General features: G+C 48.3%; 1 protein-coding gene across 3 annotated transcripts; it reads right to left on the reverse strand.

Annotated features, from left to right (window-relative positions):
* Positions 1–582: 582 nt before the first annotated feature.
* Positions 583–20,215, reverse strand: CDC42EP5 (CDC42 effector protein 5). 3 transcript variants are annotated; one of them, XM_081167166.1, is made up of 3 exons: positions 19,952–20,215; positions 9,101–9,496; positions 583–2,917 (listed from the first exon to the last, which is right to left on the reverse strand). In XM_081167166.1, the coding sequence occupies exon 3, from the start codon at positions 2,915–2,917 to the stop codon at positions 2,243–2,245; it is 675 nt and encodes a 224-aa protein (XP_081023292.1). In that variant the 5' UTR covers positions 9,101–9,496; positions 19,952–20,215; the 3' UTR covers positions 583–2,242. The 3 variants fall into 3 exon arrangements, with proteins under 3 accessions (XP_081023292.1, XP_081023293.1, XP_081023294.1); XM_081167167.1 differs by having other exon boundaries at positions 19,886–20,215; XM_081167168.1 differs by lacking the exon at positions 19,952–20,215 and adding an exon at positions 19,261–19,717.
* Positions 20,216–21,073: the final 858 nt, after the last annotated feature.

Below are 21,073 nucleotides of genomic sequence, written 5' to 3' on the forward strand. Positions count from 1 at the left end.
TTAAAGCACCTAATTTAGAAGGCTGTCCAGTTCATGTTTGATTGAGAGGTGATCTGTTGATGCAACCCTGACCCCATTATAGCTTTAAACGGCAACAACCGAAAAAAATAAAAGATTGTGTGCTATTTTTTCAGTTGTGCATTTCCCAGTTTGGCCATTGGCAAATACAGTGGTGCCCCGCAAGACGAATGCCTCGCAAGACGGAAAACTCGCTAGACGAAAGAGTTTTCCGTTTTGGAGGTGCTTCGCAAAACGAATTTCCTATGGGCTTGCTTCACAAGACGACAATGTCTTGCGAGTTCCTGCTGGTTCCCCCCCCCCCATTTTTCTAAGCTGCTAAGCCGCTTATCAGCTGATCCGATCAGCAGATAAGCCGCTAATAGCGCTAATCCGCTAATCCGTCAATGGGATTGCTTCGCAAGACGAAAAAACCGCTAGACGAAGAGAATCACAGAACGGATTCTTTTCGTCTTGCGAGGCACCACTGTAGGTTTACAAAAAGCTACTAATGAGACGTGTGCGCGTGCACAGATATACACAGAGAATGTAAACACACTTTCCCACATGTATCTTTGTTAGTCATTTTGGTACTTTGGTCGACTGAAGAATGGGGTGGGGTGAGGGGTTGGGAACCCACACCTTTCTTACCATCAGAAACTCATTTCTGCTTAGTTGCCTGCAGGCAATTGTTACAGCCACCATCAGTGACTAAGTGAATTGCCCAACAATTTCAAGAACTGTAAATTGTTTACACTTTTGCTCAAACATCAGTTCACATTACGCCCAAGTCATTCCTCTTTCCTTCATCCATCCCATAATCTCTTGACTGGCCCTTTGAGACGGGTGGTGAGAAAGCTCCTCTGCTTTCTTTCACCTTAAACAGCAGACCCATTGCCCTAACTTCCTCTCCAAAAGCTTCCATTGTCTTCCTTCCCCTACATCAGAGTTTCCCAAACTTGGGTCTCCAGCTTCTTTTTGGACTACAGTTCCCATCATCCCTGAACACTGGTCCTGCTAGCTAGGGATGATGGGAGTTGTAGCCCCCCCCAAAAAAAAACAGCTAGAGAACCCAAGTTTGGGAAGCCTTGCCCTACATTGTCTTCCTTTGCTGAGGCAAAGATGGCGGCTCCACTCCACCCCGTACAGAAGCCAACTTGACTTGCAGTTTATTTCTACTTCAGTGCTGCTGATGAGATGGGATCCTTCACCACCCCAAGGGAACAAGCCAGATTAAGGCGCTCAGGGCAGGTCACATGGCAACACAGGGGGGGATGTCTGCTGGCTCAGGAGGAATAGCCAAGGCCTGCAGCTTCTGTCTCTCAGCCTCTGCTGCCTGAAGCAGCCTCTTCACTCTCCGCAATATCAGGGAGGCCTTGCAGTTTTGTCAGTCCTGCTGCTGCTGGATATACAGATACACTGATGTACTGAATGAAGAGAAAGAAGTAGCCAGTGAATGGGTATCTGGACAGACAGAAAAGCACCAGGGTCAAGGAGTGGATGAGATGAAAAGCAAATGGTGGGCAGCAAATAAACAGGGATAACTTCACACTGCTAAATATGCTAGTGGGGTAATAGAACAATATAATTATTGGCTAAATAGCTGGACAGGTACATCAGAATATCTGTGCATCCTCATTCCCTCCATCCTTCCATAAACATGCCAATTTATTTCCAACCTGCCTGTCCTTCCAGCACTCTCAAAACACAGTTTCAGGTTTAGAGACAGAAACCAATAGCACAAGCGCAGGAGATGGAATCGTCCTTGGCAAGGTAGCTTGATGGATGGTTGCCTAAAACAACAGAGAAGTGGAAGGTGAGACAAAGATGGTATCAGTGGTGCACAACCTTGGATTCTGAGACGCCTTATAACCAAGATGCATTTTTTAGCGCATCAAAATATCTGTATTATCCCATGCCTAGGGAGAGTACAATAATTGGTCAGTGTGTGCGTTTCTCAGTTGCACAGTGCTTTTCTCTCACAAGAGAAGGGAGACAGCAAGAATCACACTGCCTGCCTGCCCCTGTCCATTTTCCTCTTGAACGCAACCGTGAGAGATTTGAGATCAATGGCTCTTTGGGATGGGTCAACCAGCAGTCATCTGCAGACAACATTTGGCCTATAGACCAACTCACATCAGAGGGGCTGAGAAATTCTGCCAAAAAGAGGGCAAGAGGAGTGCTGGGATGGGGGGGCAGCTAGAGAAACCAAAGCGATCAAATCCAATACTGCTCTTCTTCTTTCCTATAGTCCAATCTCTTCATCCTGTTCATCCTCAAAACTGTAGCCCTGCCCTTCGTCCTCCTCCTCCTCTTCTTCCTCCTCCTCCTGCTCCTCCTCGTCTTCTTCACCACCGCGATGGAGGTGCCCCTTTGGGCTGGGGCTTTCGACCCTCAGCGGTTCCTGTTCCTGCCCTCTGATGCTGTCCCAGTCTTTGTCCATCACTCCCAGCACATCGTCCAAGATGGAAGGCCCCAAGTCCAACTGGAAAGAGAGGAGGGATTCGGCATGTTCCAATGTGGGGCTGTCCAAGGAGAACTTCTGGGGCAGCTCCCAGTCCCTTCCGTTAGAGGGCTTCTGCCGCTCTGCCTTCTCCGGGGACTGCAGGGCCACGAAGCTGCCATCCGGGGTCGACGTCGCCGGGCTCTGAACTATGCCGTTCCCGCTCCCGGGTGGAGACAACAGTTCAAAGCGGGCATCTCCAGGGCTAGAGAAGGCCCCAGGGGACACATCGGGAGGCAGCCCGTTGGCCTTGGAGCCCCCGTGGTTGCTGAGGAAAGACGTGTCGCCAAAAGCATCTCCGCCGCGGCCGATGTGCATCGTGTGCCGGAAATCGCCCAAGGGGGCGCTGATCATGGCCCGGTCCAAACGCGGCCGCTTCTTGGAGTGGGAGACAGGGGACTGCTTGAGGATGGGCATCTGGGGGGGGGGAGGAGAGAAAGAGAAATGTGTGAGAAGGAGAAAGGGCTGGAAGCTTCCCAATGGAGCCAGCATAGTCGGTCCGTCAAGGCCTGGGATACATGGATCTGAGCGCTCCCAGCCTCTGCCACAGATTCCTCACTTGACCTTAGGCAACTCACTCGCCCATCTTGGTCCCCAGCCACAAAATGGAAACAATGGTCTACCATACAGGGCTTTGTGGAGACACACATTGAAAACCCCTTTTCATTCTCCTCCCCTCCCCATAATCATTATTTTTAAAACTATATAGAATTCGCAGTTGTCTTGGCGGCTGCCTCATCTCTGTCAGATTCGTATCCTGCCCCTCCTTCCAAAAAGCTCAATGGAGGGCTAGCCCAGTTTATTTGCACAACAATTCTGCAAGGTAGGCCACACAGAATTTGCTACTTATTCTGAGGCTATTACCAAGTAGAGGTTTAAACCCAGGTCTGTATCCTTGATCAATCCACTTCACTCCACTGGCACTAAGGGTAGGGATCAGAGGCTCCTTCCCTCGTTCCCGGCTGAGATTTCAGAAGCAGAGCCTGGGATGAGTGACGGCAGGAACTGTTCCTGCCCCAGCGTAGGGTGCTGAGCTCCCACTCTTGCAGTCCAGAGGACAGCAACTTGTTCAACCCGTTCCTAGAACAAGGAACGCCTAGGTTGCCATGGGAGCTGGGACTCAGGACTCCTGGGTTCCTTAAGAGAAGGAGAAGGTTGGGGGTGTGGAACATGGAGGAAAAGGGTGGGGACCAGTGCTGGATTTACATATAAGCTAAACGAGGTATAGCTTAGGGCCCCAAGTGGGAGCCCCCCCAAAAAAAATCAAAGGAAAAAGAAACCTGGATGTACATTTCCAAAATATATGATAAAAAACAAATAAAATAAAACCTACATAACAGCAACAGTGTTTTGTGTTGTGTAGGCTCCTATGATGTAAGTAATGGGCCCCACCTGCTAGCCTGCTCTCTAAAATATCACTGGTTTGCTCATTTCTATATATAGGGTGCCTACATTCTGCATGGACTGGTTGCATGGCAAATGGCTTTAGATACCTATTAGGTCCATAAATTACCATATAGCATATATTCAACACACAAAAAAGCGACAATTTGTTGCTGACAAAGGACAGCTGGACATATAAAGGACCTTCAGTAGCTTAGGGCCTCATCAAACCTAAATCCGGCCCTGGTGGGGACTGCTAAAATGGAAAAGACAGGGGCTGGAAATCTTTGGCTACTACACTTGATCTTAACCGAGAGGCCGAGAAATGAAAGACAAGTGGGGTTTAGTTAGGATCACAGCTGAAGATAATGGGATCATCGGGACACCACAGATTTAAGCATGGGAGAAATCAGTACAGCCTGGGGACCGAGCCCCAGAGTGGGTAGCTGAAGGGAACACATTCTCTCCCTGTTTACCTCAATTTCCCTCTTGTCCAACTTTTAAGTGCCTCAGAGGAAAGACCTACCTGTTTTCGTACTCTGTACTGTGCCAGACACATGGATCAAGGCTGGCTCACCCATGCGCTACTAGCCCAGAGATGGAAAGAAGAAAGGGTCCCGATCAGGGAGGAATGGCAAGCTAAGCTGACGGACTAAGCAGAAATGGCAAAGCTGACCATAAAGCTCAGGAACCAAGAGGACAAAATCTTTAATAAGGAATGGGGAAAATTTATAATCTATTTAAGAGACCATTGCAAGCAGAGGAAAACATTAGCAGAATTTTAATCTCACTTGTAACGTAACAAATATTATGGGCAATATGGATTGATATAAAATGTAGATTATCGAATAATATGCAGTTGTAAATGCTGACAATAGGACCCATGAAGGGAGTGGTGGGAAGTCTTGAGATTCAGAGTAATCTCTATATGTGGATAAGCATTTGGATTGTTATAATTTTATATTGGTAAAATCAAATAAAAATGATTTTGTAAAGAAGGGCTGGCTCACCCATGAGCGGCAGTGTTCACTGGGGGAGCAAATCCTGACATTGATCCTTCTCCCCCCCCCCCCCGTTCTCGATGTAAGGTAAAGGAGCCTCTGACCGTTAAGTTCAGTTGTGGACGACTCTGGGGTTGTGGCGCTCATCTCGCTTTACTGGCCGAGGGAGCTGGCGTTTGTTCGCAGACAGCTTCCGGGGCATGTGGCCAGCATGACTAAGCTGCTTCTGGCGAACCAGAGCAGTGCATGGAAACGCCGTTTACCTTCCCGCCGGAGCGGTACCTATTTATCTACTTGCACTTTCATTGAATTGTAGAGTTGGAAGGGACCCCCAGGGACTTTGACGTGCTTTCCTGGCAGGAGCAGGGACCGAGCAACGGGAGCTCACCCCGTCGTGGGGATTCGAACCACCTACCTTCTGATTGGCAAGCCCAAGGCTCAGTGGTTTAACCCACAGCTCCACCTGCATCCCTTAACCCCCTTCTTCCACGGCAGGGAGGGGGGAGCTATATTGGGGTCCGCCTCAGGTGTCAAAATGTCTTGGACTGGCCCTGACATGGATGGTGCTTTGGAGATACACACAGGAAGGTGGGACTCCTGGGTGCTGCCTGCCTATTGCATGTGATGATCTAAGGTGTGATGATCTAAGAGCCGGGGATGATTCATGCTTTAATGGGGAACAACGCAGCTGCGCTGGGGGTAGGAGACATAGTCTGGGCAAGTACTGGGGAGGGGAGGAGAAGGAGGACAACACGGAGGAGGTGGAGGCCAAGTTAGAAGAAAGCCGGCAAGCTCCGAAGATCAGAAAGCGCTGACAGAAGTGGAAAAAGGGGCAGGGAGGGAGAGTCGAGTCAGCACAGGTGGGAGAGAAAGAGAAACCCAAACACATTAGGAGGCAAGGAGAGAAAAGAACCCAGGAGTCCTGGCTGCCAGCATCCCTTCCTCTCAGCCACTCAACACCACACCCTTCCAGCAGAACACAGGAAGGTAGCTGGCTGCCAATCTCCTAGCCAGCTCTTAACTCTTCAGGTACCAAAAAATCCTGGAATGGGGAAGGACTGAGCCCTTTCCGTACAAGGGAAATTTCACTTTTAAAAAAACCACGAAATGTGCATTAAAAATCTACAATAACAGACAAAGTCTAATGGTTCTAAATCTTGCCCGCTCACTAAGTTCCACCAACACTTAGATAAAATGCTGGTTCTTCGTCATACCTCAGAAATGCATCCCTCAACTGTGGAGGCAGACGGCAATATTTGGCGCAACTATTTTTTTTATTATACTGAGTGGTTAGATATGCATTGCTTCTTTCACTTATTTTCCTACGTGCTCCGAACTGCTTTGGGCATAGCTTTCTGCTGCAAAGGCAGCGGGGGGGACGGACGGGGGACGGGACCAACATATGTTTTTGTGGAGGTCAGTAAATTCCATAAAAAATAAATAAATACTGAGATATGTCTGTAGGGCAGCTCAGGCCCAGAGGATGATTGTGGCCCTCCAGGCCTCTCTACGTGGCCCTCAAGACTCTCCCCAAGCCACACCTCTCACAGACCCTCTTTTGCACCCTCCCTTTGTGTTTTTGCCTGGCTGGAGAGTCTTTGAACTCTGATAATGCTTCTTGCCAGCCTAGAAAGAGAATAAGAGAGGGTTATGTGGCAAACTGGCTCCACCCACTTTCTCTCCTGGCCACGCCCACCACTGGCATGTGGTCCTTGGAAGGCTCCACAGAAGAGAATGTGGCCCCCAAGCTGAAATGGTCCCCCCCCTTGCTCTAAGGTTGAGCTCTGGTTGCATGGCCCTCACAGCCATCTCTTCTTGACTCTGTCTATCCCTTATTCCCCTTAGCTACCTCTCCCCACTGTCAAGACTATACTGTAAAGCCCTTGGGGCAGAGACCCAGCTTCACTGCTTAGGTTAAGTCAGCAATACACTGTGTATGTGTTATTTACCACAACAGTTACTGTACTTTATGGAACACAACCCAGCCTAGACTAGACAGGGCTGCAAGGTGGATTTTCCCACCAGATCCAGCCCTGCTTAGCTTCAGCAATGTTGAATTTCAAGGCAGCTTTGGTGAACGGACTGCTTCAAAGTGGCTGCATCCGTTGTATAACTTCTGCCAAAGTGCTCTTTGCCTGAACTGGCGTATCTCCCACCCCGAAGGCCATAAATGATAAACACCAACCCTGAGCCAGCAACAACAGTGCAATGCTCCACTGGATATAGTTTTTTGGGGGTGGGTGAGAGATAGAAAAGTTGGTAGGATGGGAAGCCCAGCCTGGTCAACGTGACCCTGGTTAAATGTATGCTCTCCTCCTTCTAAGCCGGAATTTACATGAAGACAGCCAAGTCCCAGGATAGGCAAAGAAGGAAGACAAATTCAAAAGGTGGCTTTTAAAAAAACAGAAGAACGGGAGATCACTAAATGGTGCAGGTAACCAGTGGATGGGAAAGAGCTGTGGTGTTTGTGTCATTAACTGCAGTCCAGGAGAGATCTATCAAGCAACACTTGCACTAACAGCATACATATAACATCCAGAATTGTACTGGGAAAACTACATTGGAAGTCGGGTTTGTTTTGGGGGTGGTGGGAGAAGTATTCTCCCAAGCATAAAAGAGATTGCATTCACGAATCCAGCTTGCCAAGAGCTGCTCGCCTGGTCACCTGTGTCAAATTCAGACTCGCCTCCAGGCGACTAGCAGGGAAAACATTATAACTTGTTTGTTTTTCATGAATGCCCCGGTTGACCAACATAGTCTGTGCAGACAAGTTAGCTAATAAGAAGCGGGGGGCAGTTTGTGGACGGGAAGTTTTCTCTACGCAAGGCTGATTTCAGGCAAGGGGTGTGGGGAGGGGAGAGCAGGGGATAATGCCACAATACCCCCCCCCAACAAAAGTGGACTCTTGGGAGCACGCACTATAACTCATCAATTGTGCATGCAATAACTTAACAGGGAGACGGGGAACAGCTGAGATCCAGAAGGGCTGGGGTCTGACATGGTCCTGGCACGAACCCAGAGAGGCTTATGCTCCAGCCTCTTGGGAGAAGATATCTATTCCCTCCTTTCCCGTCCATGTTTCCCTTCTCTGCGGATGACAGATATGGTTACGAGCCCCGGAGTACGATGACGGAATTTCCTTTGGTAAATGAAATGAAGTCCTTTGAAAGGCTCAGATGTGGCCGAGGTTGAGGAAATGATTGGGAATCGGGGGAGGGGGAGGGGGGATGTGATGGGGCTGAGCCATTTAGCCCGGACACCTGGGTTCCCTGGAACAGAACAGTGATCAAGTGAATATAAAGTGCCAGTGAAGGGCTTGGGAGCCAGGGCTCTTCTAGGAAAGGGACAGGATTTAATTGGGTTGTTGTGGTGGCGGCGAAACCAATGTGGGTGTTTGAACGTGTGGGTTTGCTGGCTGAGAGGTGGGATATGGGGGGTTTCAGCATGATGTGGGGCTGGGTGCAAATCAGGTACCCTGCACTGATTGGAGGCTTACAGGGGTGGGGGAAAGCCAGGACTCCTGGGTTCTTTAGGAGGGGGGTCAAGAAAGGGGGCATAGGGGAAGTTTAGCTGCAAGCCAGGATTTTTGATTGCCTCTGGAGAGCATGCCAAGAAGCTCAGGCTAGGGGGCCTATTTACTTTAGCCCCAGCCAACACCCTCTCCTGCTCCCAGCCCAGCCGCTCTTTGATTTATGGCCACTCACTCATTCCTCTTGCCAGACACACACCCCTTTTGCTACACAAACGGGTGGCTTCTCCCTCCCCGCCCCCTTCTCTCCTGGGATGAGGCACCCAAGGGCTGAAGACCACCTCCACCCACCCACCCCACCTTTCGAGGAGAGAACCACCCAAACCTGCCCACCTCACTCAAGCCCAGTCCCACAACACAACTCAGGAACCCTGCAGCTTTTTCCCACCTCTTCCAGATTTCCTGTGCCTTGGCTCCTAAACCCCAGTCCTCTGTTAGATGAACCAGGAGTCCTACTTCCCTGCTGGCTGGCTCAAAACCACTAAATCCCACCCTGCCTTGTGGGGGAGCCCATAAAGCCTGTCTGGCAGCCACTCCCTGCTGACCCCACAATCCTGTCTCCGGGAACTCAGGAGTCCAGACAGCCTGCTGCGCTCTCTCGCCTTCTGACTCGCAGCAGTCGGCTGAGAGCTGTCAGCCGGCACAAAGCATTGCTTAGAAGCTCTCCCAGGCGCTAGCGAAACTCACCTTTACAAAGAAAACACTCCAACGTCCTTTTCCTTTCCCCCACAGCTCGGGGTGACTCACAGGACTGTCCCGGTCGTTCTTCCTGCTTTTGTAGTCGCCCCGATCCGCTGCCTCCGCCAAGAGGCAGTGCCAAGTGAACCAGAGCCACAAAACGCGTATATCCTTCCCTGGATATTTGCAGTTGGATCCTGTCGCCACTTTTGTCTAGCTAGGTCCGGGAAGTTTGCTCGCAGTTCTCAGAAATCCCCAGCAAAATTTCCTCTTTTCTCTCTCCTTTCATTTGTCCGCCTCTCACACTCCTCTCTTTCTCTCTCTCTCTTTCACCCACTTCTTCTTCGTCACGAGTTTTCACTCCTCCCTTCTTGGGTGGTGGCCCGGAATTTTATTTATTTATACCTGCATTAGAAAGATGAAATCGTAGATGTCAGAAGCTCAAGCAAAACCAAACACACCGCTTGCCCCAAAGAAAAGAAAGAGGGGGGGGGGACACAAGCCCCAAATGCGGGGGGGGGGGGAGAGAACGCTTGGGATGCAGGAGCCAAAAAAAATATTGTCCCAAGAAGAGGGGAGAGGAAATTTGAAAAACACAAAAAGCCTCTCCATTGCCTTATAAAGTTCACTGCATTCCTGAACTTCCGGACTTGGTTGGCGTGTTTGGAAACCAGGCTAAGCGCCGGATTGGGGAGGATTGGTGAAAGAGCAGAGGGCTGCAAAGAAGGGAATTTGAGAAAGGAAGCATGTGGCTTTAAAACAAAAGTGGCATGTTGAAAAAACAACAGCGAGGAGGTATGGAAAGAGGGAAATTGAAGTGGAGGATGGTGGAAGGGAACAGGGGAGAGACAACTGGGAGCAAGATGGGGGGGGGGAGATGAAAGAAGACTGATGGAGAGGGCAAAGGATGCCCTAAGCTATATTGGGGCATGGGGCTATCCCATATTAAGGAAGCAACAACTTATGCACAGAAAATCAAACCGAAAAGATAATGGAGCGGCTAGGGGCACAAAAGACAATCAGGAAGGGTGATGCAATTGGAAAGAATGGAGGAGTGGGGTACCACATGATTGTAGGGGGCATTAATGTATGGATAAGAAAGATAAACCCAAGGCTGTAGGTTCTGTGCAATTAGAATTTAAAACCTCAACATTCATTTTTTTAAAAAAAGGTTTCTTGCCCTCATGATTGGTTTTGCTGATGGTTCCCATTTTTCTAGGCTATATACACTATCACCTTTTCCTTCACTAAAGGTCTCCTTATGCCCAATTTATTCTAACTGCTCAGTGGATGGTAGAGGGTGCAATTTTTGCATAAAACTCAACCGCTACCTTCAAAATTAAGCAAAGCATGCTCATCATAAAATCTAAGCATATCGGCATAATTAGTTTCCTTGGCACCTAAGGTGCATCTCATTGACAGACAACAATAGGCAAGAACCATACATATGAGGAGAGAACGTGTTGTGATGGATAGATGAATTGCTCCATCTTACTGGTCCCTAAGTCCCATGTAAAAGGCTCCCCGCAAGCAGAAAAGTACAGCAGCAAGGGGAGGGCTTGCAATACAGCTCCTCTTACTGAAGCACAGGCTCTCTTCTTGCAGGGACTCTGTGTCACAGGAGGCAAACCTACCATAAAATTGCACCCTGCGGCCTTCTCTTTAATTCCAGGTGTTGCCAGGAGGAGGGTCAGAAACTTTGAATGCAGTTACTTTACAGTGCAAGGCATTATGGGTGGTCAGAGGCACTTGCCTCTTTGTCACGAACCTGTGGCTGATGATCACCACAGAATCCTGGGACCATCAGCATTGAAAACAAGTTTTGAGCCAGATAACCCTGGTATCTTGATCTTAAATGTACCTCTTTACCCCAGCCTTTGACACCTGAGATGTGTGTTTTCAGGACCCCCCTATACCTGTGACTATAATCTTCCAGCTGCATTTAATTCTGAATTTTAAATACCATTAACCCATTGTGGGATGTGCTGATGAAGCATGATTATTATTATTATTATTATCATTATTATTATTATTATTATGCAAGCCAGGGGATTATTTTCAACTTCTGTGGTGTGCAACAATATAAAGGTAAAGGGACCCCTAACCATTAGGTCCAGTCATGGCCGACTCTGGGGTTGCGGCGCTCATCTCGCTTTATTGGCCAAAGGAGCCAGCGTATAGCTTCCGGGTCATGTGGCCAGCACGACTAAGCCGTTTCTGGCGAACCAGAGCAGTGCACGGAAATGCCGTTTACCTTCCCGCCGCAGTGGTACCTATTTATCTACTTGCACTTTGACGTGCTTTCAAACTGCTAGGTTGGCAGGAGCTGGGACCGAGCAACGGGAGCTCACCCTGCCGTGGGGATTCGAATCGCCGACCTTCTGATTGGCAAGCCCTAGGCTCTGTGGTTTAACCCACAGCGCCACCTGCGTCCCTGTGCAACAATATAGAAGCACACTTGTTTTTGTGCAGAACGTATTCCCTTTGCCATCAGGTATACCCTTTATGCAACTGGGATCAAGGAAGACTGGGCTGAAGATCAACAGGTGGAGCTCCCAGACTTACTTCTCTGCCACAGGAATCCTCTTTTTAGAGTTTATGCACTGACAGTCAGATGGAGGGAGATCTGCAGTCCTCCCAGAGTGTGGATGGATGGATGTAGCCATGGGGGCACAGACAAAAAGCGAAGATTGGGAGAAGGACGGCTGGTTGAAAGGAGAGGAGTTTGGAGATGAATGGTTTAAAGGGGGAGGCGCGATCGCCTGCTAAGATTAGTCAGCTTTAAGAAAAACAACCTTTCGAGAGGCAGATCTATGTCCGTATGTGGGACGCAAGGGGTGAAGGAGGTCGTTGCACATACGATAAATCTCAGAGTCAAGAACTTTTTATCTCTATTTATGAGCATCAGGTTCAAAGCTTATGTTTAACAGTGAAGTAGACAAAAAAATGAGGGAGAGAGACAAGAGGGCTATCCTAGGAGACAGCGGCCGCTATTCTCCTCCTCCTCTTCCATCCCCACCAGACATCTTTGCTCCTCATCTAATGGCAACATCATTCAGATAAGGCTTTAAGAAAAAAGTTAGTATTTCTCTATGCCCTAGTATTGGGGTCAGCAAACTTTTTCAGTGGGGGACCTGTCCACTGTCCCTCAGACCTTGTGGGGGGCCGGACTATATATTTTTTTGGGGGGAGGAATAAATTCCTATGCCCAACAAATAACCCAGAGATGCATCTTAAATAAAAGGACGCATTCTACTTATGTAAAAACACTCTGATTCCCGGACCGTCCACAGGCCAGATTTAGAAGGTGATTGGGCTGGATCTGGCCCCCGGGCCTTAGTTTGCCTAACCATGCCCTAGTATGTCAGGATGGGGCACACACAGCCCACCAGAATATTGTGGCAGATTCCTGAGGTGGAAGTATGAACAATGGCCAGTTCGGGCTGCAAGTGCAAGGGGCCGTGTGTGTTGCCTTCAAGCTAGAACAGCAGGCAGAAGGCGGAGCATTTGCTAAAGAGGTTGGTCTTGCTAGCAGTCCTAACATTTAGATTTTAGGAATGAAAGCATGGCTAAAAACAAAAACAAAAAACAGCGCTCAGAGGATTTGAGAAATCTGCTGGCCATCTTATTTATTACATTTATATCCCACCTTCTCCCCCCAAACCCCAGGGAGCTCAAGATGGCATACCACGTTCTCCCCCATCTCATTTAATCCCAACAGCAACCCTGTGAGGTAGGTTAGGCTGAGAGGCAGCGATTGACCCAAGGTTCCCCCAGTGAGCTTCATGGCCCAGCGGAGGGTTTGAATCCTCGTCTCTCAGGTCCGACTTCAGCACTCACTACACCACACAGTCTCCCTTATTGGGCTACAGTGGTACCTCGGGTTAAGAACTTAATTCGTTCCGGAGGTCCGTTCTTAACCTAAAACTGTTCTTAACCCGAGGTACCACTTTAGCTAATGGGGCCTCCTGCTGCCGCCATGCGATTTCTGTTCTCATCCTGAAGCAAAGTTCTTAACCTGAGGTACTATTTCTGGGTTAGCGGAGTCTGTAACCTGAAGCCTCTGTAACCTGAGGTACCACTGTATTTACATTTGAAGGATGGAGCCAACAGAGGGGGCTCAATGGCATAAAGGATCAGGCCACATCTGGCCTACATACCTCACTCTGGTCCCCACTTCTCAATCCCACCCCTGATTTAGAAATAATGTCATTTATTTGAAACTATTTTTAGGCATTATTTTTTTGGGACAATGCCCATCTAAGGTGGCTTTACAGCCATAAAGCCAAGAAGGAGCAGAAGAAAAAGAAACAGTTAACACAGACGTTTTAAAACCAGAAATAGCTTGGCCCATCTCCTCACGAGAATAAGAAAGCCAGGAAAACATGGCCGCAGCCCAACCAAGAAAACATCACTCCTGGAAGGCCAATTGGAAAGGGCAGATCTTCAAGGCCTTCTGAAAACCCCGCTGCACAGAAGTCTGAAACTCCCTTCCGTCCAACGAGGCTAGAAAACATTGTTCCAATAATGAGACTAGATTAAAAAAACAACGGAGACTTCCGGGTTGGCGCGATCGGGAAATGGCGGATTCCCTCCGAGCTCCGGAGGGAATCGGCTCAGCGGTGGATGGGTCTTTGCCGTGCCGGCGACACGGGGACCCTTAAAAACCGCAGGCGCGGAAGCCTGCGGACTGAAGACTCGGCGGGTGCCTTAAGCGCCCCCCCTGATTCGCAATGAGCCTTTTTAAAGGCTACGGAGGGGATACAGGGGACGGCGTGGCACTGAGAGTCGACCGCTACCGCCGCTGAGCGAAGCCGCGAGCCATAACCGGAGAGCGCTGACTTCCTTCCTTGAAATTCGGACTGAAAAAAGAACCCGTGAGTAATTTGGAACTGAACTTTAAAACTTTTACCTTTTGAATTTGAGACGACCGGGGGGTGTGCTAAAAGGAAGTCCCCACACCCCCCCTTGCAGACGATCCAGAGCAACGAAATAAGAACTAAGCTGGAGTGCCTACCCTGTAAAGGGTGAGTTTTAAAAAGACAGTAACTTCCAAGATTTAGAAAGGTAAATTTGAGCAGGAGAGTGGAGTGTTGGAAGAGTCTTTGTTTTGTGGTAAACAACCCTCCCTCCCGGGCCCGGGAGCGACCTGATTTGGAGCCTGTATAGAGGAGCAGAATTTGACAGCTGTCAAAAGCTGTCAAATGGACTATTAATAGTGAAAAAAAAAATTGCTGTTTAAGACCTCTCCGGATTAAAAGGAGTTACAATTGAACTAAAATCTTGAGAAACAAAGAAACAATAATAGGACAGAGGATTGTTGGAGAAAAGGTTACTCAGTAACCAGATTCCCTCTAGGGGGAATTCTGTGGAATTACAATGGCTGTGGGTGGAAAGATACTGAGAGAAATCGAAAGAATGTTCTCACTGGTGGGAACCCTACAGGAGCAGACTACAGCTATGAGTAAACAACTGACGACCTTGGATTTGGAAACAAGTAGTTCTGCTGAAAGTAATGAGGGCCTGAGTGAGAAAGAACCCACAGCTGAATTTGAAACAATAAACAAAGAAGAGGAGAAGACAAAACAAGAAAGAGAACAAGTTATCTGGGAAAGTACTAACCAGAAGCCGGCATCTGGAGAACACAAGCAAGGAGACTATTGGATTAAATCCACTCTAAGCCTACGAAAGATACAGAAGATGAAAGTGGAGGCCCTGGGACTTTATGGAATTCAGGAGCTCGAAATAAAGAAGTACAATTGGGGCCTCCACATAGACTTTGATTTTGACTATCAGCAAGACTTAGGCCTTGTGGAAATTCCTCAGCAGTTGCCTTTAAATATGGGAAGAGACTATGGACTGACTGGATTGATTGTTAAGGAAATCTTTCGAGACTCGATGATAGACAAAAAGGACTACCAACAAAACCGGCGGAGAGGGACTAAAAGAGAATTGAGAGCCTCGGATATCCGGAATCCAGGCTAAAAACTGTTAATTTGGACATGTCTTGGGAAAGGACGCAAAGCGGGGAGGGGAGGGAGGGAAGTATTAAATTTAAACAACACTCAAGACCAGGGGGTTTAGTATTAAGAAAATTATGTAAGAAAAAATGAGAAATCGAGGGAAGAGAATTGGGGTCCAACTTAGGGAAAATTTATTTTTGTTTTTTATAAAAGGACTAATATTAAGATGGAAGAAATGCCAACTTGCTGACATAAGTTTGGGAATAGGGATGCAGGGGAGGGGGTGGGGGGAAGTCAAGGACTAGGGTTAGAAAATAAGATTTTCGGGAACTATTCATGTTTGTTGTTTTTTATGTTTGTTTTGGTGTGTTGTTTGTGTTTATATAAAATGTGAAAACCCAATAAAAATATTTTTAAAAAAAAAAATAGATTAAAAAAACATTTTCCAGCCACGAGCCTGAGAGAGGCAAAATATTGGGGGAACGATAAAGAATTGTCGATTAAGGGGGTGGAGGCGACAGCAGCCAGTAACATGACCTGAAGATAACAATTAGCAAATAATGGGAGATTTTGGCAGCAGCAGAGGACGAGGGACTGGGACAGGAGAGTTTTTATTGAGTACTGGAAAAAGTAATCAACAAGACAAATGAAGAGTTTTCTCCTTAAGTTTACTGGAAACGTGTGCGTGACTTTTTGTTCCTTTAGAAAATATAAGCAAAAAGGGGGGTGAATGCTCTTTCAGCAAACTTGGACCTTCATCAGAGGAGCAGAGCGCTGCCTCCTAACCGCTCCTGCTCCAATTTCATAAAGTCAATGGCATTTTCCGCCCATGGATGTTTCTGCTATCAGGGTCTTAGCTGTTCAATTTGCTGTTATCTGAAATGCTTCCTTTCTGTTCCCCCGCACACTGATGCATCAGCAAAATGATGCATTGCCATGTGACTCATTGATTGATCTCTATCCACGATGGGATAAAAAAAGGAATAGGGAGACCATAGGCCTTGACCACAGCGAAGAGTTTCAGGGAAACTGGGTTTTGACTGGGAATTACAAAGGGAGAAAGGGCTGCTGCAGTCAGGTCCTGGCTTCCCAGCTTCCCACAGATATCTGTGAGATGTGAGAAGAGTGATGTGAGGCCAGTGTGAGAGCAGGATGCTAGACTAGATGAGCCATTGGCCTGATCCAGCAAAATCTTCTTACGCTCCGTGTGTGTGTGTGTGTGTAAGAAATTTAGGTGCAATTCCTGAACTCTCAGAATGGGTTCTAGAACTCTGAAATACAAGAACCATTTTATCCAAGTTGCTTTCGTGTAAGGGAAGCGGGGGAATCCTGTGTCTAGAGATTGCTCCAGAGTTCGGCAGCTACACAGGGTGTAAATACAACTGAGAGGGGACCTCCTGTTCAGGGAGGTTGTGACCAAAGCTTATTATGGGGTGCAGGGGTTTGGCAACTTGTTCTTATTCAGGCTGCAGTGTCAAATAAGGAACTGGGAACCAGGAGCCACCTCGAGACTGGTCCAACAAGCTGTGGAAGAAAGCTCTGCTCAGTTGCAACAACTGCCTCCTATGCACACAGCGTTTTGCCTACGCACCTGCTTTGGTACACCAAAAGGACTTCCTTGTAGGAAATTGCTGAGAGTTAAAAGAGCAGCCCGTCTGGGATCAGATCCCAAAGTCCAGCAACCCGCCAAATGCTAACATGTGAAGAGAAGGTCTAGCGATGAGGATGGGGTGGAAGGGTTTGGCTGGATCCTGGGATGAGTAGGGAGGTGTTTAGAGTCACACTGAGGCGCGGCGGATCTGGCGCAACAAACAGCATGTCCAACGCAAGACTGCAAGCTCCTTGGGGCAGGGGTCTGTTTGATTTGCTCATGCTATTCTTTTAAGTGGGACATACATCGGTGATGCTATAAAAAGATGGCGGCTCAGCTCTGGTTTCAACTCCCTGTTCAGTCAAGGACACACTGGTTTCCTCGAAGGCAAGTTTCCTCCTGACCTCAGCTTCCCCATCTGCTAAGAAGGGGGAGTAGAATAGCTCACTCACCTTCCACAAGCGCCTCATACAGAGTCAGACCATGGGTCCACCTAGTTCAGAACTGTTTACACTGACTTGCAGGGACTCTCCAAGGTGTTCCCAGCCTGGCCTGAAGATGTCTGGGAACAAACCTGGAATCTTCTGCATGCAAAGCAGGTGCTCTGTTGCAGAGCAATAGCCTTTCCTCTGACCAAGCATTTCATGCTGACAGGAGCACTTTCATGAGGCTAAAGCACAGCATGTGTAACTCCTCCCAGTAGAATCCAAAGGCTGCATTAGCCATGCCGGCTAAAGAGAACCTCCACGTTCAGGGGAAGGCTATCTCTGGAGACAAACAGGGAACAACTCTTACCTTTGTGACCTGCTTAAGGGGTTCTGGAGGCATCCTTGAAAACAGGATGCTGGGCTAGATGGAACTTGGGTCCGATTCTGCAGGACTCTCTCGCAGTCTTTCTCAACCTGTGGGTCCCCAGATGTTGTTGGGCTACAACTCCCATCATTCCTAGCCCGCATGACCAGTGGTCAGGGATGATGGGAGTTGTAGTCCAACAACATCTGGGGACCCACAGGTTGAGACCCACTGGTAAGGGGAAGAGAAGCCAGATCTCCGATTTCTCTGGGGAAACAGCAAAGTCTAGTGTGGGCAGAGAATCAAGGAGGAATAAGGAATCAAAGCAGATCATGTATCAAAACATTGTAAACGAACCTCATTTTTTTAAAAAGACAGCTGAGTTAACACCAGCAGCACTAAAAGAGAGACACAGAGAAATAAATCAATAGGAGCCGCAATACTAAAAACAAAACACAAAAATCAATTAACTAGGCAAGCAGGGACAACGAACCACATGACTGCAATTCAATCAGCAGCAACAGGAATCCAGGTTTATATAACAAGCGGAGGATCCGCGGCACCCTTCCCCCGCCAAGCGCCCTGGAGACCTGGAACACGCTTTGAACATGCTGTGCGCCATGTGATCCTCAAAGGCATAGGCTTGTGCCCAACTGAGCAGGTTTTGCCAGGGAAAGTGGATGGGCCTTGCCAAATGCAGATCAATGATTTTACATATGCACACAGCAGGAATACAGGAAAATCCACACCTCTGCACAGCACTGTCAGCCCAATAACAGACAACTCAAAACTCTGAAGACTTTTTACACACAAGCGCACACTGTTTCACAACCAGCGATGTGGATTTTTCTGGGAAATTTCGAATTGGATAATTAGGCTAGTTTGCCTAATTAGGTAACATGCCTGAGGAAAATTTATGATGCTCTAGACAATCACTTAATTCAGCATGTTTAATTTACTTGTATTTGGTGAACAAAGCCCAAAACTCTAGAACTGCCAAGCTTGCCCGATATCTATACAGTGGTACCTCGGGTTAAGTATTTAATTTGTTCCGGAGGTCAGTTCTTTTTTTAAAAAAAAAGATATTTATTAAAAGTTTTTAAGATATAACAAGAAAAAAGAAAAATAAACATACAAAATAAAAAACAGTTAAAAACACACATTAGTTTTCAATAACATAACTTCCATACACTTATTTCCACGGACCTCCTCATACCTCCCTTCCCTAGAAAGAGCCATCAGCAGGATTGAAATACAGTGGTACCTCGGGTTAAGAACTTAATTCGTTCCGGAGGTCTGTTCTTAACCTGAAACTGTTCTTAACCTGAAGCACCACTTTAGCTAATGGGGCCTCCTGCTGCCGCCGCACCGCCGGAGCACGATTTCTGTTCTCATCCTGAAGCAAAGTTCTTAACCTGAAGCACTATTTCTGGGTTAGCAGAGTCTGTAACCTGAAGCGTATGTAACCTGAAGCATATGTAACCTGAGGTACCACTGTACTGCAACCGGCACCTGTTAATTGTTACTGATCAACTTAGGAGATTTTTTCGCAGAACAAAACCAAGGCTTGGGAAACTGACTGTCCCCACATCACTGTGCGAAACTCACATGTCCTATGTATGAACCAGCCATGTGCCTCACTGCTCACCCACACAATCCTGTGCTGTGCATACAAATACACATATGAACCTTTCAGCCCAGTACAAAACAGCCAATAGCCTTCCTAAAAGGGACTGGATCCTTCAGGATGACCCTTCTTGACACATTTGCTCATGTTCCCCTGCAAGTGTGAACATGCACATGTTCAGAAGGTGTGCAGGTACCTTTTCCGAATGCAGTTCCCTCCAGCGCTAGCCGGCCTCCCACTGCCTGACATCAATTCCTTCCTAACCGGGTATCTTCTGCCTTTGGATGATTTGTGTGTGATTAACTTCTCTCCTTCTGTTTACAGCCTCTTCTCCCTGGCTCACCCCATTTGCTCACAAGTTAGTCATCCACAGGCAATTCTAATCCACACTTCCTCTCCCAGCCAGACCCAGCGCATGGACATAGGGAGCACAGAACTCAGGCTGCCCGCAGATCTCCTCTGGTCTCTAGAAACGTTCCCACGACGAGATTCTAATTCATTACTACTCTACACCCCCTTTCCTGGCTCCCAGTCATTGTGGCTTCAACCTCTAGTCCACGCTTCCTTTCCAACAAACTCAGAAGTCTTGAGTCTCTGGAGGCTCCTAGATCAGACGAGGAACCGCCCCAATATCCACACCGTGGTTCCAGCCCAGTAGTCCAGAGAACCCAGGAGTCCTGGCTCCCAAACCAATTGCTCTTCAAGAGAGTATCCCCGCTTCTAACCCACTAGGCAACACTACCTTCCCAGAGAATCCGGGGTTCCCTGCCCCTTTCCCCTATATTTTCCAACGGAGCCCCGGGACTCTCGAGCCTACTCACGCCCTTTACAGAAAGGAACCCAGGAGTCCCGGCCCACGAAACTCTCCGGGGGGCGACCCGTCGTACCTCTTTCCATCTCCCGAGCAAAAAGTTCCAACCACTCGGCTCAGCTACTCGACTCCGCTTTACAGCTCTGGCAAGCCAGAGGTTAAAAGGGACGGGCGGGTCTCACGCCGCGCCCACTTTCCCTTCCTTGCTCCACTTTCTTAAAGGGATATACCAGGACGAATTCGGGAAGAGGATTGCATGATCAATAACTAAAAAATAAAATAAAGGCTGCTCTTGGGAAAGCTTAAAGGATACACACACGATGTAGCCGGAGAGGAAAAAAAAGACTGCGGAACTCAGAATGGAGGCGGGTGGGAGAACTGAAGAAAGTTAATGCTGGAAAAGGGTTTTTTTTTCCTCCCCTCTCCCTTCCCGCCCCCACCCCGGCGGCTAACCCAACCCTAGGATGGAATTTCCTGAAAGTTCCTTTCCCAGGGAGAATAATCAGTTCCAGATGGGGAAAGTGGGGGGAGTGAAAGAGGAATTGGGAGAACTGATAGGAGACGAGAGGGAGAACAGAGAGGGGGTTTGGTGGCAATGTGAGAAGGGGAAAGGGGAGGGGAGCCCAGCACAGGAATGGGAGAATGGGGCAGAGACTAGATGGAGAAAAGAAACAGAACCTAGATAATGGAGGAGAGAAGGCAGATACTGGCGACCGCTTCACACGTAGTGTGAAGTCAGCCTGGATAGCTCAGTTGGTTAGAACGTGCGCAGCTTCACGTGTCACACACGCGCGCTGCAGGGACACGTGGCTACTGCGGCGTTATTTAGTGTGGCGCGGCCAGCCGCATCCTCCCAGCGCTTGGGAGCAAGCGGCCCTTTTGCACGCATGTGTAGGGTCACTCATTCACTGCGCTGTTCTTCATTTCACAAACTTTATCAAGAGCGACGGTGAGGGTTATTGACAGCAAAACGGTTACGGCCAGGATGCAAGCGTTGTGTGTGTGGGGGGGGTGTCTTGTAATGTGTGAAGCGACAGTGAAGCAGTTAAGAAAATTGAGGGGAGGAAGGAAATTGAGGAAAGGAGGATAGGAGCGCAGTGGGGGGGGGGGTCCTTCCAGATGGTGGTTTATGTTTTGTTTTTGGGTGGGATGTAAAGGAGGGTTAAGAACACAAGAGCCCAACTACACAGCATGTTGG

This window comes from Podarcis bocagei, assembly GCF_964188305.1.
Source record: "Podarcis bocagei genome assembly, chromosome: 13".
Taxonomy (NCBI): domain Eukaryota; kingdom Metazoa; phylum Chordata; class Lepidosauria; order Squamata; family Lacertidae; genus Podarcis; species Podarcis bocagei.

Excerpts from the sequence above, each read along its gene's own strand:
- CDC42EP5 (XM_081167166.1), bottom strand. The coding sequence starts at position 2,917 with ATGCCCATCCTCAAGCAGTCCCCTGTCTCCCACTCCAAGAAGCGGCCG.